Source organism: Hyperolius riggenbachi, chromosome 12 (genome assembly GCF_040937935.1).
Source record: "Hyperolius riggenbachi isolate aHypRig1 chromosome 12, aHypRig1.pri, whole genome shotgun sequence".
NCBI lineage: Eukaryota > Metazoa > Chordata > Amphibia > Anura > Hyperoliidae > Hyperolius > Hyperolius riggenbachi.
Genome location: NC_090657.1, coordinates 187,581,976 through 187,597,704, shown reverse-complemented (window position 1 = coordinate 187,597,704; position 15,729 = coordinate 187,581,976). Strand labels below are relative to the sequence as shown.

The 15,729-nt window shown below is 39.6% G+C and overlaps 1 protein-coding gene across 3 annotated transcripts in view; it reads right to left on the bottom strand.

The window, feature by feature from the left end:
• Positions 1 to 12,102: 12,102 nt before the first annotated feature.
• TFAP2C (transcription factor AP-2 gamma) overlaps positions 12,103 to 15,729 on the bottom strand; it is a 29,953-nt gene continuing 26,326 nt past the window's right edge. For all 3 annotated transcript variants that reach the window (XM_068264452.1, XM_068264454.1, XM_068264453.1), the window contains one exon: positions 12,103 to 12,522. In XM_068264452.1, the coding sequence (XP_068120553.1) occupies positions 12,237 to 12,522 (286 nt within the window). In that variant the 3' untranslated portion in view covers positions 12,103 to 12,236. The remainder of the gene's footprint in view (positions 12,523 to 15,729) is intronic.

The window sequence follows — 15,729 nt, the reverse complement described above, 5'->3', positions numbered from 1 at the left end:
ATAAATCAGCCAAGTACACGACCGTTGATAGATCAGAGACATGGAAAATGTTGCGGCTAACAACCGCGGCGGGGAATATTGGATATAATTTATTGCTCATGGCCAGTTGATATATTTTTTGCTTATGAGATGCAGTCACAGTGGGCATGGCACCATGAGATTATTAACCCAGTGAATAGATTTTAGTTTATTAATTATTACGACTTGCTATGTAAGTTGAGTAGTAGGGGTGTCTCAGCACCCTAGAGAAAAAGACACGGGAGACAAAAAAAAAAACGGGGGCCCAATAGCGCAATACGTTTTCATATACGGGATATCGACAGGTTATTGTACAACTCACAAAGTCAGGTTGCAGAGGGGCAACTGACCACAGGAAGCAGGTGGAGACAACAAACCCAACTCCACTCGGGGTGGTCCAGCCGGACCTGGGTGAGGTTGCTCTCTTTCATAAAAGTGATAGATTATCGCTAGGTCATCATGTGTGGTCTGCCTAGACCCCTCCGACAGGGTGTGTTGGGGGTCCGTAAAGCACAATTTGGGTAAAGAGGCGCCCCAGTGTGAATCAAATTGGATTAAAAACAAGATAAAATCGAAAAAAAATGAAGTGGCTTACTTCAACAACGAGATCTTTGTATAGACAAAGAAATATTTATTTAGCACACGTTGCCTGTGCTAAATACAATTCTTTATTCACACAAGTATTTCGTTAGTAAGGTAAGCCACCTCACCTTAATCGTTTTTTAACTGATTTTAATCCATTTTATATACACCAGGGCACATATTTTCCTTTAATTGTACTATGGCACAGGAGCTTCTTTTGTCCTCTAGAATTACCTCCTTGCATTCACACATACGAGACTTCTCACGTGACTCACCCCTCCTCTGGAATGCCCTTCCACAGCACATCTGTCACTCTCTAACCTTCGAAATCTTTAAAGGACACCCGAGGCCAAAATAAAGTAATGAAATGAATGATTGTACCCATCTTCCGTCTCCTGAAAATGACTTAAAATATTCCACAGATTTTTTTATGTTTAAATCTACTTTTTAAGTTTTAACTTTTATTGTTTTTGCTCAATGACACATTCATTGAAGTATGCCAGAGCTAAAATCTATGAACTATTGCCCCCTTTCATCTCTTTCCTGCTCTCAGAAGCCATTTTCTGCTAGGAAAGTGTATTACAGTTGGAATTTCTCATCAGTGAGGGTCTCACTGTAGTCACTTCCTGTCTGAGTCAGCCACTTGCATACCTGATATTTAACTCTTTCAGACAGAGAAAGAAAAAAGAACACAGCATAGTTATTTGTGTGCTAGGCACTGTACATATACATGCCTGTCTCATCATGTCATTTTGGGTATCCTTTAATATACAATAATACAATACAATAACATTTCTATAGCGCTTTTCTCCCATAGGACTCAAAGCGCTTAAAGGAAAGCTAAAAACTGAGTGGGATATGGATGTTTCCTTTTAAACAATACCAGTTGCGGGCAGTCCTGCTGAGCTCTTTGGCTGCAGCAGTGGCTGATTCACACACCTGAAACAAGCATACAGCTAATCCAGTCTGACTTCAGTCAGAGCACCTCATCTGTATGCTTGTTGTGGGGCTGTAGCTGAAAGTATTAGAGGTACAGGATCAGCAGGAGAGTCAGGCAACTGGTATTTTAAAACGAAAAATGTATATCCTTCTCAGTTTAGGTTCCCTTTAAACAATCTCTCAAAATTCACTTTTCCCGACAAGCATATACTCTAACCTAGCCCACTCCCCTTCAACCTCAAGTTTTACTTCTTACTATATTACCTAAACATGCACTGCCTGTATGTATGTGTGTATGTATGCAAGTGTGTATGTATGCAAGTGTGTATGTATGCAAGTGTGTGTGTGTGTATGTAAGTGTGTATGTAAGTGTGTGTGTGTGTATGTAAGTGTGTATGTATGCAAGTAAGTGTGTATGTATGCAAGTATGTATGTATGTATGTATGTATGTATGTATGTATGTATGTATGTATGTATGTATGTATGTATGTATGTATGTATGTATGTAAGTAAGAGTGTGTGTGTGTGTGTGTGTGTGTGTGTGTGTGTGTGTGTGTGTGTGTGTGTGTGTGTGTGTGTGTGTGTGTGTGTGTATGTAAGTGTGTATGTAAGTGTGTATGTATGTAAGTGTGTATGTATGTATGTATGTAAGTGTGTATGTATGTAAGTGTGTAAGTGTGTATGTATGTAAGTATGTAAGTGTGTAAGTGTGTATGTATGTAAGTGTGTATGTATGTAAGTGTGTATGTATGTAAGTGTGTATGTATGTAAGTGTGTATGTATGTAAGTGTGTATGTATGTAAGTGTGTATGTATGTAAGTGTGTGTGTATGTAAGTGTGTATGTATGTAAGTGTGTATGTATGTAAGTGTGTATGTATGTAAGTGTGTATGTATGTAAGTGTGTATGTATGTAAGTGTGTATGTATGTAAGTGTGTGTGTATGTAAGTAAGTGTGTATGTAAGTATGCAAGTGTGTATGTATGTATGCAAGTGTGTATGTATGTATGCAAGTGTGTATGTATGTATGCAAGTGTGTATGTATGTATGCAAGTGTGTATGTATGTATGCAAGTGTGTATGTATGTATGCAAGTGTGTATGTATGTATGTAAGTGTGTATGTATGTATGTATGTAAGTGTGTATGTATGTATGTATGTAAGTGTGTATGTATGTAAGTGTGTATGTATGTAAGTGTGTGTGTATGTAAGTAAGTGTGTATGTATGTATGCAAGTGTGTATGTATGTATGCAAGTGTGTATGTATGTATGCAAGTGTGTATGTATGTATGCAAGTGTGTATGTATGTATGCAAGTGTGTATGTATGTATGCAAGTGTGTATGTATGTATGCAAGTGTGTATGTATGTATGCAAGTGTGTATGTATGTATGTATGTAAGTGTGTATGTATGTATGTATGTAAGTGTGTATGTATGTAAGTGTGTATGTATGTATGTAAGTGTGTATGTATGTATGTATGTAAGTGTGTATGTATGTATGTATGTAAGTGTGTATGTATGTATGTATGTAAGTGTGTATGTATGTATGTATGTAAGTGTGTATGTATGTAAGTGTATATGTATGTATGTAAGTGTGTATGTATGTAAGTGTGTAAGTGTGTGTGTATGTATGTAAGTGTGTATGTATGTAAGTGTGTATGTATGTAAGTGTGTATGTATGTAAGTGTGTATGTATGTAAGTGTGTATGTATGTAAGTGTGTATGTATGTATGTAAGTGTGTATGTATGTATGTAAGTGTGTATGTATGTATGTAAGTGTGTATGTATGTATGTAAGTGTGTATGTATGTATGTAAGTGTGTATGTATGTATGTAAGTGTGTATGTATGTATGTAAGTGTGTATGTATGTAAGTGTGTATGTATGTAAGTGTGTAAGTGTGTGTGTGTATGTATGTAAGTGTGTAAGTGTGTATGTATGTATGTAAGTGTGTAAGTGTGTATGTATGTAAGTAAGTGTGTACCTGTATGCATGTACCTGTATGCATGTACCTGTATGCATGCATGCACCTGTATGTATGTATGTATGCATGTATGACGCATACTTCCCCACCTCTTGCCCCCCTCCCCGATTCCTTTAGATTGTAAGCTCACAAGGGCAGGGCCGTCTCACCCTTTTGTGTCTTGGTTTTTGTTGTTCATTTAATAGCTTGCACTCTGTAATACATTTATAATCATCATGCTGTCATTGTAATTACCAGTTCTGTATTTTGTACCAGTATCCATATTTGATGTATATCGTCTGTATCATTATGTACCCCTTGTTTGTTTTCCTACTTTGTACAGCGCCACAGAATATGTTGGCACTTTATAAATCAATAATAAATACTGTATGCAATTTTGATTGGCCAATTATTGTTCAATTTTACTACCATTTAATACAAGGACCAAGATTCTGAATACTATAAACAGATTGTGTAAGCTCTCATACCACATTGACATCGTAAACTTGGCCAATTAAATTTGGATGTGTATATGCACCCCAAGATAAAAGAATCATGCCACAGGAGGCAGTGTTCAATATACCACCAGGGGCGTTGCTAGGATCCTAAGAGATCCGGGGGACTTTTGGGCACTCCAGCCAGAAAATGGGTGTGGCCACCCACCAGAAAGTGGGTGTGGTATTGTGTGGAGACAAATTTACATGAACTTAACAGTGGTCTAAAGTAGGCCTGCCCAGCAAAATGTTAGCTAAAGCCCCCCTTTCCGAAAAAAAAAATGCAGCATATCACATAAATAGGCAGTGTCACTTTTAGACAGAGTTACCTGGCTTTCTGCTGGGCAGGCTGGCCTGCTGCCAGGTTGTCTGGCTGTCCCCCTCCCCCCCCCCCCATAGCATTCCTAGACCTTCCCATGCTCCAAACGTGCCTCATTGAAGAACCACACCACATGCCCCTATCAAGGCATCACAGCACCCAGCATGGCACTACAGCACCCAAGCATGCCCCCATAGAGGCACCCTCTATGGGGCATGCTTGGTGCTGGTGGTGCCATGCTGTGATGCCTTGATAGGGGCATGCAGGGAGCTGTGGTTCTTCAATGTGGGCATGCTGGGAGTTGTGGTGCCTCAATGTGAGGCATGTGGGAGCATGGGAAGGTCAAGGAATGCTATGGGGGTGGGGGGGGGAGGGGGGACTGCTAGACGACAACCACAGCACCCAGCATGCCCATACTTATGCACCACAGCTCGAAGCATGCCCGCGCCATTGAGGCACCACAGCTCGAAGCATGACCACAGAGGCTCTACATGGGTATGCTGGGAGCTGTGGTGCCTCTGTGGCAATCAGAGAATCAGACACTAGTGGGAGGAGCCCCGAAGAGAAGATGCCTGCAGAATCTGGAGACCAAGTGGCCAGAGGCAAATACTGCCACCCCGCTGCCCGACTCCGCCTGGGAGACATCCGAGGCACCTCAGAATAGATCCAGGGCACGTGCCACTGATCTAGATTGGGGGCTAGCAACGCCCCTGTATGCCACGGTAACTGAAAAACACCACTTTTAAAAATATCCCCTTATGTTAGGAAAAACCATCCTCAATTACCTCCATCCATGCACGCTGCAGTGTCTGACCTTGCCAAAGGTCGTGCACCCCTTCCATCTGGATCTGCAATTCAGCAGTGAAAAAAAAAAAAAAAAAAAAAAAAAAAAATGCAATTCTGTTGTAATGTTAAGTTCTCATCAGCCTGTTATGCATGCAGTGTGATAGAATCTCACTAATAATATAAATGCGTATGTTTGGAGGTTTGTTAACCACTTCTGTACCACGTGGTTTTTTGCTGATCGGTTGCTGCGTGGGCTCTCCAGCCCGCAGCACCGATCAGATAGCAGCCAGGCCGATTAGACTCCCCCCCCCCCCCCCCCCTTTTTTGTCCTGCTGGGGGGGGGGGTCTGATCGCCGCCGGCTGCTTTGCGGGGGGGCTCTTTCAAAGCCCCCCTCCGCAGCGCTTCCTGGCCTCCTTCCCTCCCTCTCCCTCCCCCTGTGAGCGGCGCAGGACGGATTTCCGTCCTGCGCCTGATGGGATAGGCTTTAGCCTATCAGATGCCGGCGATCCCAGCACCGTATATATGTAAACACTGGGAAAGATCTTCCCCGTGTGTTTACATTTACCCTGCGAGCCGCGATCGGCGGCTCGCAGGGGTGTTCACGCAGACACCCTCCGTGAACTGACATGGAACGGCATTCAGGGGCGTACTTAAGCGTACGCAGAATCCTGAAGTGGTTAATCACGCAACAATGGATTTGAATGAAATTTAGGGTCACACATATTACATTACCTGGAACAACATATGAGATACTTTTTATCCCAATAACCAAAAAGTGGGCAGAAACTACAAATTTCACAGAAAAATGTACACTGCAGCCATTCTTACACTATTAATGGCAGGGTCCTCAAACTTTGCACAGTTGTTCACTGGGATTAATATTCAGAAAAGTGGGTGGAGTTTACAAAAGCCAATCAAAATTCATCTATTGATTTTCAAGGGGAATATTTTGCTGCCATTCTTGCACTGTTAATGGCACAAGCCTCAAACCTGGTACAGTTGGTCATTAGGTGTCACATTCAGAAAAGGGGGTGGAGCCACAGACAATCAGATTGGTTTAATTTCAATGCATATTATTGATGCCACAAGCTCATAAACTAGGTAATTGAGTAATGAGTAATTGTGTGTTAGGGTTAGAAAAAGTGGGCGGAACCAACACCTGCCAAATGCATACCCGGGCAACACCGGGCCATCAGCTAGTCTGTTATAATGCGATGCATGCAGTGGGTAAACGCATAACGCGCACACTAACAGCGGCAGTGAGGCTTAGTTTCTATGCACTGCATGCATAATGTGTGATGCGACTCCCCCCCCCCCCCCCCCCCCCCCCCCCCCACTGTGTCCCTCTTTACAGGGAGCGCAGTGCAACTCCCCACTATTAACAGCCTAATACCGGTTAATACCAGCAATATCAGTTTTAAAAAGTATTAGGCTGGATTCACAGCGGTCCGTTGCATAACACCTATATATGTAAAAAGGGCACCAAAAAATGTGAACGCAGGATGAAGCCGAAAAACATCTCACCCTGCTGTGGCAAATTTACCAGCGGCCTTAAAAACGATTCCCCGTACAGTGGGGATAAGGTGCAACTCAGCTTCCACCTATTGCTAACGGCTGAATTGCGCCATTTTTAATCATAATTTGGCTCTGTCTTCTGCCTGCACCCAAATTACTCACAGAGTGCCACTATAGCTGTAATTTACATTATGGTCAATGGTGGCATCCTAATGTCCTCGAGTCGCATGAAGCCCTTTCTACAGATCTTGGCATAACGTACGAGTTATGAGTTGGCACTGCAATTATGACTGGACATAGACTTTAAAGGACAACTGAAGAGAGAGAGTGATATGGAGGCTGCCATATTTATTTCCTTTTAAAGGATACCCAAAGTGACATGTGACATGATGAGATAGACATATGTATGTACAGTGCCGAGCACACAAATAACTAGGCTGTGTTCCTTTTTTTCTTTCTCTGTCTGAAAGCATTTCATATCAGGTATGTAAGTGGCTGACTCAGTCAGGAAATGACTACAGTGTGACCCCTCACTGATAAGAAATTCCCCTTTTTATCTCTTTCTTGCTCCCAGAAGCCATTTTCTGCTAGGAAAGTGTTTTATAGTTGGAATTTGTTATCCGTGAGGGTCACACTGTAGTCACTTCCTGTCTGAGTCAGCCACTTACATACCTGATATTTAACTTTTAGGCACAGAAAGAAAAAAAAGGAACACAGCATAGGTATGTGTGTGCTAGGCACTGTACATACCCATGTCTATCTCATCAGGTCACTTCACTTCGGGTAGGCTTTAAAGCTGAATTGTTGCAAATACCTTCTGTTTTAAGAAGGCAAAATTACAATTATACTGAAAAATATAAATAAAGTAAACGTTTCAAAAAAAATAAATAAATAAATAAATAAAAAAAAAAACACAGATTGAAACATTTAGATGACCAGTATCTTGTATAAACAACAACCAAATTTCTGTGGAGAAATGTTTTTATTATAGTTTAGTTTTATAATATACAACAGTTCAGTACTGGAAAATTTACCAATGTGAAAAAAAAAAAATGATCGAGGAAAGTAAAAAAAAAAAATTTAAATTTTTTTTTTACAAAACTTGCAACACAACACTCGCTCTTCTCAAAGCATCACTTCCCATTCCATACAGTTTCACACATATTGCTTTTTACAAAGGTTAAAACCTTTACATTTTAGTGCCACAATGTGTTAAATACCCTAAAATGAAATTTGTTTAAAGACAAAAAAAAACAAAAAACCTAAAAACATTTTTTTTATCAATTTCTCCATAACCTTGGTTGTATAAAGTTTCACCAATATGTACAAAGTCCCCTTAAATTACATATAAATAAGTATATACAATTAGAAAGAAAAAAAAAAATCTTGTAGCTCTGCACGTGGTTCTGGGAAAAGCTACAATATCCGAGTTTGAGACTTATCCCAGCAATATTGGCCTCTTGAGAGGTCACAAAATTTATGAATGAACACAACTGCTTCGTAAACGCTATTGTACAACCTGTGGTCTTAATAAAAAGTAATAAAAAAAAAATAAAAAAAAAAATTCATGAATAATCTAATTACCAGACTCTGAAATTACAGACAACTGTTCAAAAGGAGAATGTAAAGAAATGCTCAGACATACAGTGGGTAGGTGGAAAAAATAGCCCGATTATTAAAAAGTGATTCTGAAACAAAGTTAGGGCTCAAACCCACTGGAAGCCTTTTTTAAGTGCTAGTGATTTGAAAAAGCTCTCGCTAATGCAATGCTAAGGGGGAATTTTATAAAACCAGATCTCTAGTGAAATCACATGCATAGCATTACATTCGCAAGAGCTTTTCAAATCACAAAGCGATCAGAAAAGCGCTACTAGACATCGCGAATCACTACTGCAACCACTAGCGGTTTTAATGTGAGTTTTGTAAGAAATGTGAGCGTTTTCTGGCGAGTTTGTTGGCGATTTTAAAAAGTGTAAGCTTTTTGCCAGCGATTGTGTAGCGATTTGCGATTAGCAATTTTAATTCTGATTGGTCCTTTGAATGTATAATTGTACAGTTTGCAGTAATTTAAAATCGCACACAAATCACTATGTGTAGCGATACATGAGCTATTACGCCAGTGTTTATATACTTTACATTGCAGGAATGGTAATGCCACCAAAATGCTGCATGTCCTGCGATAGCGATTTTGCTAATCGCAATCGCTCCAGTGGAATTTGGCCCATCCATGATTAACATTAGCTGAGCGTTCAGGGAAATAGTTAACTTTTGAATCGCTCCCTAGACCAGTGGTCCTCAAACTAAGGCCCGTGGGCCGAATGCGGCCCCCTGAGGCTGTTTTACTGGCCCCCCCACACACAAAAAGTATTACTTATAAATAAGGTCTGCTACATCTTTAAATATTGGTAGTCTGCATGTAGAATAGCAGTGCTGGCACCACCCATCCACATGGAAGCCAGGAAGCAGTAATTCGCTGGTTTCCAATCAAATTCCACATCAGGTGACACTGCTGTCCAATTTGGTCTGCAGGTTGTCACCTGGGTATGCTTCACTGTCTGGCCCGCAAAGACTTCTACATCATCTTATGTATACTCCAGCTCCACAGCAGTCTGAAGTATGTTGACCCGGCCCTCGGCCCAAAATGTTTGTGGACCCCTGCCCTAGACGCTCAAAAAAAAAAAAAAAAAAAAAAAAAAAAAAAAAGGGGGTTCCAGCCCTTAACCTCCCTAGCGGTATTGATGGATATACACGTCAATACAAAACATGCTGTTAACAGTATTGACGTCCATTCACGCTAATAATCTCCTGCACCATATACTGGACCCTTGCTTGACACATTTTGGCAAGTCACAGGGGAAAAAAAAAAAAAGGGGAGGCTATAAAAATTAATTGGATCACTTTTTGCACAGAAATCCTGGGGAAACTGAATGCCAGGGAGGTTAAAGAGAGTTACGTTTCATGAAAAAAGGAAAAGAAAAAGAAAAAAAAAAAAAAAAAAAAAAAAAAGAAAAAAAAAACAATATAAGGAAAAAAAAAAATTCCAGGGCCAATAACAATAGAATCATAAAAAAGGTGACTTTTTTAACCAACTGATCTAAAAAACAAAAATAAAGAAAATTACTAAAAATCATTGTATTAATATCAAAAGGAGAAAAAAAAACCTCATGGACCCAAATGCAATTCACTTTTTGGCCTCTTTCACAGTGGGACGTTGCGTTTGATGTAACGTTAAAGTCGCACAACGTGCCCATAATGCAGCGCATGTAGGTTATTATATTGGACATTATTTTGCACTGCGTTGTGTCTCTTGGTGCACCGTTTATCGCATACTGATGGAACGAAAACGGCGCGTGCGTTACATTAAAAAACAAAAAAAAACAAACACATTACTGAGCATGTGCAACACACAACACAGAAAATGTATTGATAAACGCACAGCATGCAGCACTTTCTAAATATTGCTACACGTTACACACAACGCAACGTGTGCACTGTGAATGTCGCACAGACTTTGTATTGCTGTGCGTTAGTCTGATTTATTTTTTATAAGTGCAACTTTAACGTCCCGCTGTGAAAGAGGCCTTTCTCCAGAGTTTTCTCCTAGGTGATATAATCAAAACTTCTCATAAAATGCTTTTTAAGTCACAGCAAGCAAGAAAATACTCAAAATAAATTTGATAGCACTTTTTTACCAACTTGTGGGTGTTTTATCAATTGTAGATTGCTGAAAAGTTAGTTAAAAGAGAAGATGAAAATTAACACCTAGAAGATAACTCAAGTGAAAAAAAAAGTTAATTAAATACGGGCCAGTGGTCCTTATTCATTTTTTCTCTAAGGTGAGGTTTTCATACCTTACCAATAAAATGCCTTTTAATCCACCAGAAAGCAAAAAAAATAAAAAATTAAAAAAAAAATTCCAAGTTATCTTGACAGTATATTCCCCAACTTTTTGGTACTTTTTTCCAATTGCAAAGTACTGAAAAGTTATTATAAACAGAAGATAAAAAAGGAAAAAAAAAACAACTAAGGAGAGAAAGTAAATTGCATATGGCACTCTGGCTAGGAGATAATTTTCATCTTCTCTTTAAAGCTAATGTAACCCCAGTTTTATAAAAAAAAAAAAAAAAAAATTTAAAAAAAAAAAAAGATACTCGCCTAAGGAGATGGAAGGCTCGGTCCTGATGAGCCTGCCCTCTCCTCTCCCGGTGCCCTCCGTGCTGCGCTGTCTCCCCCGTTCGCATCCGCAATCCCCCATTCGCATCCGCAGGGACTTCGGAAGTCTTCGGGAGCCGAGTCGCATAGAGGGCGCGCACGTGAGTGGGTCATAGGTGGCACGCGCAGCATAGAGCAGCCCGTCTTCGGGAGCACTTTGGCTCCCGAAACATTTCCGAAGCCTCCCTTCGGCCGTGAGACAGCGGTAATTGACCGAAACAGTCGAATACCGCTACGGGGGAGCCAGGACAACAGTGGGCACCAGGAGAGGAGAGGGAGTGCTCTATGGGGCCCAGAGTCTCCCTCTCCTTAGGTGAGTATCTGACTTTTTTTTTTAATTAGCTTTAAATAACTTTTAAGCATTTTCCAATTGGGGGGGGGGGGGGGGGGGGGGGGAGTACCTAAAAGTTGGTGAAGAAGTTCTATCAAAATTATTTTGAGTATTTTCTTGCTGGAGGCTTAATAAGCTATTAACTGAAAAGTATAAAAAAAATTCACGCAGGAGAAAACTCAGGTGAAAAAGAGAATTGCATATGGCCCTCTGTGTCCAAATCTGTGATGATCAAAACCACATATTTTGGTTCTACAGGAGCCGGGACCTGTGAAGACTGAATTGGAATTTTGCAGAGTTCTAATTAGATTTGTGAACTGCTAATTAACCAGCAAGAGATTAATGACTCAGCTGTTTAATTACAAAGCTCAAAACTGATTAGCCCTAGCGAGTTCCAGTCCAGCCTCAGCAAATTTCAGTTCCTGTGGAAATAAAATTTTCCATTCAGCTCTATTCTATGAAATGAAAATGCAAGAAAAAAAAAATTCTTGGCAAAGAAATGGTTGCCCATTGTCTATTTCGAGTTAAAAAAATTCAACATGTTGTCATTTTGTAATAAAATCTAATCTTGAGCTCAGGTATAAGATCTGAGCTTCTGTGCTGCAATGAAATTGGTCACTAGAAGAATATCCAGATTACCGTCCTCATTTTGTCTTCACAAAACTGAAGGGAGATGTCGTCTGATCCAGCCAATGACATTTTAAGACTAAGGAATGGGGAGGTGTTAAAAACCATGCAAATGGAATACTACAAAAGAGGAATAAGATAGTCCGCTTTAAAGGATTCTTGAGAAGAACACCACAGGTACAAGTAGAGTGCAAAGGAAATAAGATAAGATGTTAACTTTTCTTGGAACTCCAACAAAAAAAAAGAAAAAAAAAAAAAAAAAAAAGAAAAATGACTCTGGGCAGTGAAAATGTTGCTCCCGAAATTGCACTGTCCCATAAGATTCTATAACATTTTTCCAGAACACAAGTATGTGCTTAGGTCCCGTTCAAATAAAGGGAATAGCGATGGGCCACAATATTGGTCTCAGAAACCCCATTCCAAGCAACATTTAAAGTCGTCCTTGTTGTCAAGTTCTTATTTTCTGTGTTTGTCCATCTTGTCCAATGTTTTGTTGCTTTCTCCTGGGCTCTGTTCTCCGGAATTCATATACATTTTGTCTGCAATCTTTAATGCTTCATTCAGGTAGTTTTGTACAGAGGTCATAGCGGCACAAATGGCAGCACTTCCAAAACCGTGCGTGATGAGGCTGAAGTGTGATAAGCAGCTTTGGATACCTGGTTCAAGTATAGGGCTCGGCCTTGCGTTACCAAGAGGCGTCCTGTCCTGGGTGAGAAGGTCTGTAAATTCTTTACAAATTTGCCTAAAAAATAAATAAATAATATTATTAAAAAAACTGTAGATAGTGGCAAGAAACTCATTTCCTGTTTGTTCTAAAAAGATTGTATATTACTTTAGAAAAGGACTCATATAGTCGATGCAATCTCAAAATTACAAAAAATTCCTAATAGAAAAAACGTTATTGGCACATATACAAAAAGGTATATCCAAAGATAGAAAAATATAAAAACACAATTCTTCACTATCAAGCAGTGGGTCCTCATAAAGCCAGAGACACAAAAACAATATCTGGTTTGTCTTGATAAGTGATTGTAGCTTTGTGGGTATTAAATTTTTCAAGGCAACGACACATGTTCGTTTCGGGCTTTTGTAACTATATATGCCCTTCGTCAGGCCAAGATACCGAGCTCTGTGTGGCTCAATCAAGCGAGGAAAACCAAGTAAGAATCAACAACCAATATGCTGGGGGCGCCTGAACATACCAGGCATACACAGTACCTTCCCAACAGCGATGGAGACGCTAAGACGTGGGGGTTCCCACGTCTTAGCGTCTCCATCGCTGTTGGGAAGGTACTGTGTATGCCTGGTATGTTCAGGCGCCCCCAGCATATTGCTTGTTGATTCTTACTTGGTTTTCCTCGCTTGATTGAGCCACACAGAGCTGGGTATCTTGGCCTGACGAAGGGCATATATAGTTACAAAAGCCCGAAACGTGTCGTTGCCTTGAAAAATTTAATACCCACAAAGCTACAATCACTTATCAAGACAAACCAGATATTGTTTTTGTGTCTCTGGCTTTATGAGGACCCACTGCTTGATAGTGAAGAATTGTGTTTTTATATTTTTCTATCTTTGGATATACCTTTTTGTATATGTGCCAATAAAGTTTTTTCTATTAGGAATTTTTTGTAATTTTGAGATTGCATCGACTATATGAGTCCTTTTCTAAAGTAATATACTAGCTACAGTGGGCAAGGTGGACTGCCCTTAAAGAGGACTGTGTTTTGATCCTTCACAATATAAAGGACCTCACCCAACAACATTTTCTTTCAAAATGTTCTAAAAAGATTTACAGCATAATATCTACCACCACACACAAAAAAAAAAAAAAAAAAAAAAAAAAAGTTGTAGCAGCATAGCATTCAAACAGTTAAACACGGCACTTCGTTCCTCAGTGGAAAGCTCATTGCTTTAGTGGGCAAGTTCTGGCCATATCCAAAGAGCTGATAACATTGTTTGCTTACATTCCTTTGTCAGATACATTTAGTAAGCAGGTGCTGAAATCGAGTTGCACAAAGCTGAGAAGTAGAAAGAGCGGAGAAGTGATCACTAGATAGATCATATATAAATACAGCAGTTATGCAATAAAATGCAATGACCGCTTTTAGAGCAAATAAACTGTACTTTTGGGAATTTGTAAACAAACATATTTGCTTTTGTGCGCAAGAAATATTAACTGTATGGGTAATACGTGGAAAAAAAAATGTTGCTGAATGTAATTTAAGTTTTGTGATAAACTGTAGTAAGAATAGCCAAACAAAATTTTTATATATAATCAAAAAGAGGAGCACTGGATAAGGAGGTGAGGTTTGAAATCTGTGTTCCTTTTATCAACATTAATCGTATTTAAAAAGTAAATGATTCAAAGAGACAGTGTTGCCCCCAATTAGTTTTCAGCAGCTGGATTTGGGACGAGCTCACCAGATCCAGGTACAGGTAAATAAAATGTCCAAATAGCGCTAGGGATTCTAGATCTAATTTTGTATTTACATTTTTTTCATTTAACTTTTTATTGCTTAGGATTCTATTAAATAACATACACCCTCTCATACTTCAAAACACACATACAAGGAGCCACTTCGTTTCCCCAAAAAATAAAAAAATAGAAATTATAAAAAAAAATTAAAAATAAGTTGATGCAAAAGCACGATGATCCATCCTCTAAGGCTAGTTACACACTAAGACGTTGCGTTTTAGGGGACGTTATGGTCGCATAACGTGCCCCTACCGCAACGCATGGTGGTGTTGAAGTTGGACGTCAGATTGAGCTGCGTTATGAAGCTCTCAAAGCAGCCGCTCCAAGTTAGTGATAGGAAGTTCGGATCTTTTTAAGGATTCGGATCATTTGAATCGGATCATTGAAAAGATCCGGATCTTTGAACCGAATCATTTGAATCATTTTACTAGGGAAGCAGACTGGGTGAAATGACTAGCAGGACAGGACTTTCCCTGCACTGTACATTCTGTATGTTCCGGTTTCTTCCAGACAGACATCCACTGTGAACCGAATCTTTCATTGTGATGATCCGGATGATTCGACTCACAAAAGAGATCCGGATCAAATGAACGATATGTTCATGATCCGGACAACACAGTCCTACCACGAGTCCCTGCAATGCAGTGAATATTAGCCATGTGGCTGGCTGCCGAGGAGGAGGGGAGACCTCCTCCTCCAACATTACTGAGCATGTGCAGGCAGTCTAATGCTGCTTAGCCCAGTATAACGTACAGCATGCAGCACTTTGTTTTTAACGTGCTGCGCTTCAATGTAACGCAACGTGGGCACAGTGAACAGCAACATTGATTTTACAGTGCTGTGAGTTAGGCTGCGTTACTGGCTGCTGTAATGTGGGACTTTAACGTCCCACTGTGAAACCAGCCTAAATCACTACAAAAAGCTACGGTAGTCCGCTGGTAGTAATAGTAACAGTGGTTTATCCAAAATGTTACTATTATAAATTCCTCCCCTTTTCAAAAAGGTGTCTTTTTACCTACAGTAGAGCTTTTTAATTTTTTTTTTTAAATGGAATTGGTAAAACCTTTTTCTATTTTTTTTCTCTTTTTACTATTAAAATGCATAGAAAAAAAAAATTTGTACGAGGGGAATAAAATGCCATACAATGAAAACCTAGTTAGTCTTGAAAAAAAAATAAAATAAATATTGCATTTAGGTGTCATAAGTAGGGATAATGTTCTAGCCGATTAAATATGAACATTGGTAAAATGTCAAAACTGCTCTGGTCCATAAGTGGGAAACAACAAGGTCTGAATGCGAAGTGGTTAAATGGAAAAAGGTCTAAGATGTTAAATGAAACAATACTTTCATTGATAGTCTTTATCATAAACTGTATGCATTGCATCACACTTGTGCCACTCACGTGACATTTCCCTTTCGTTACATATTTATACTGTTTTCCAGGATACACAATGTCACAGTGTAAACTTAAGC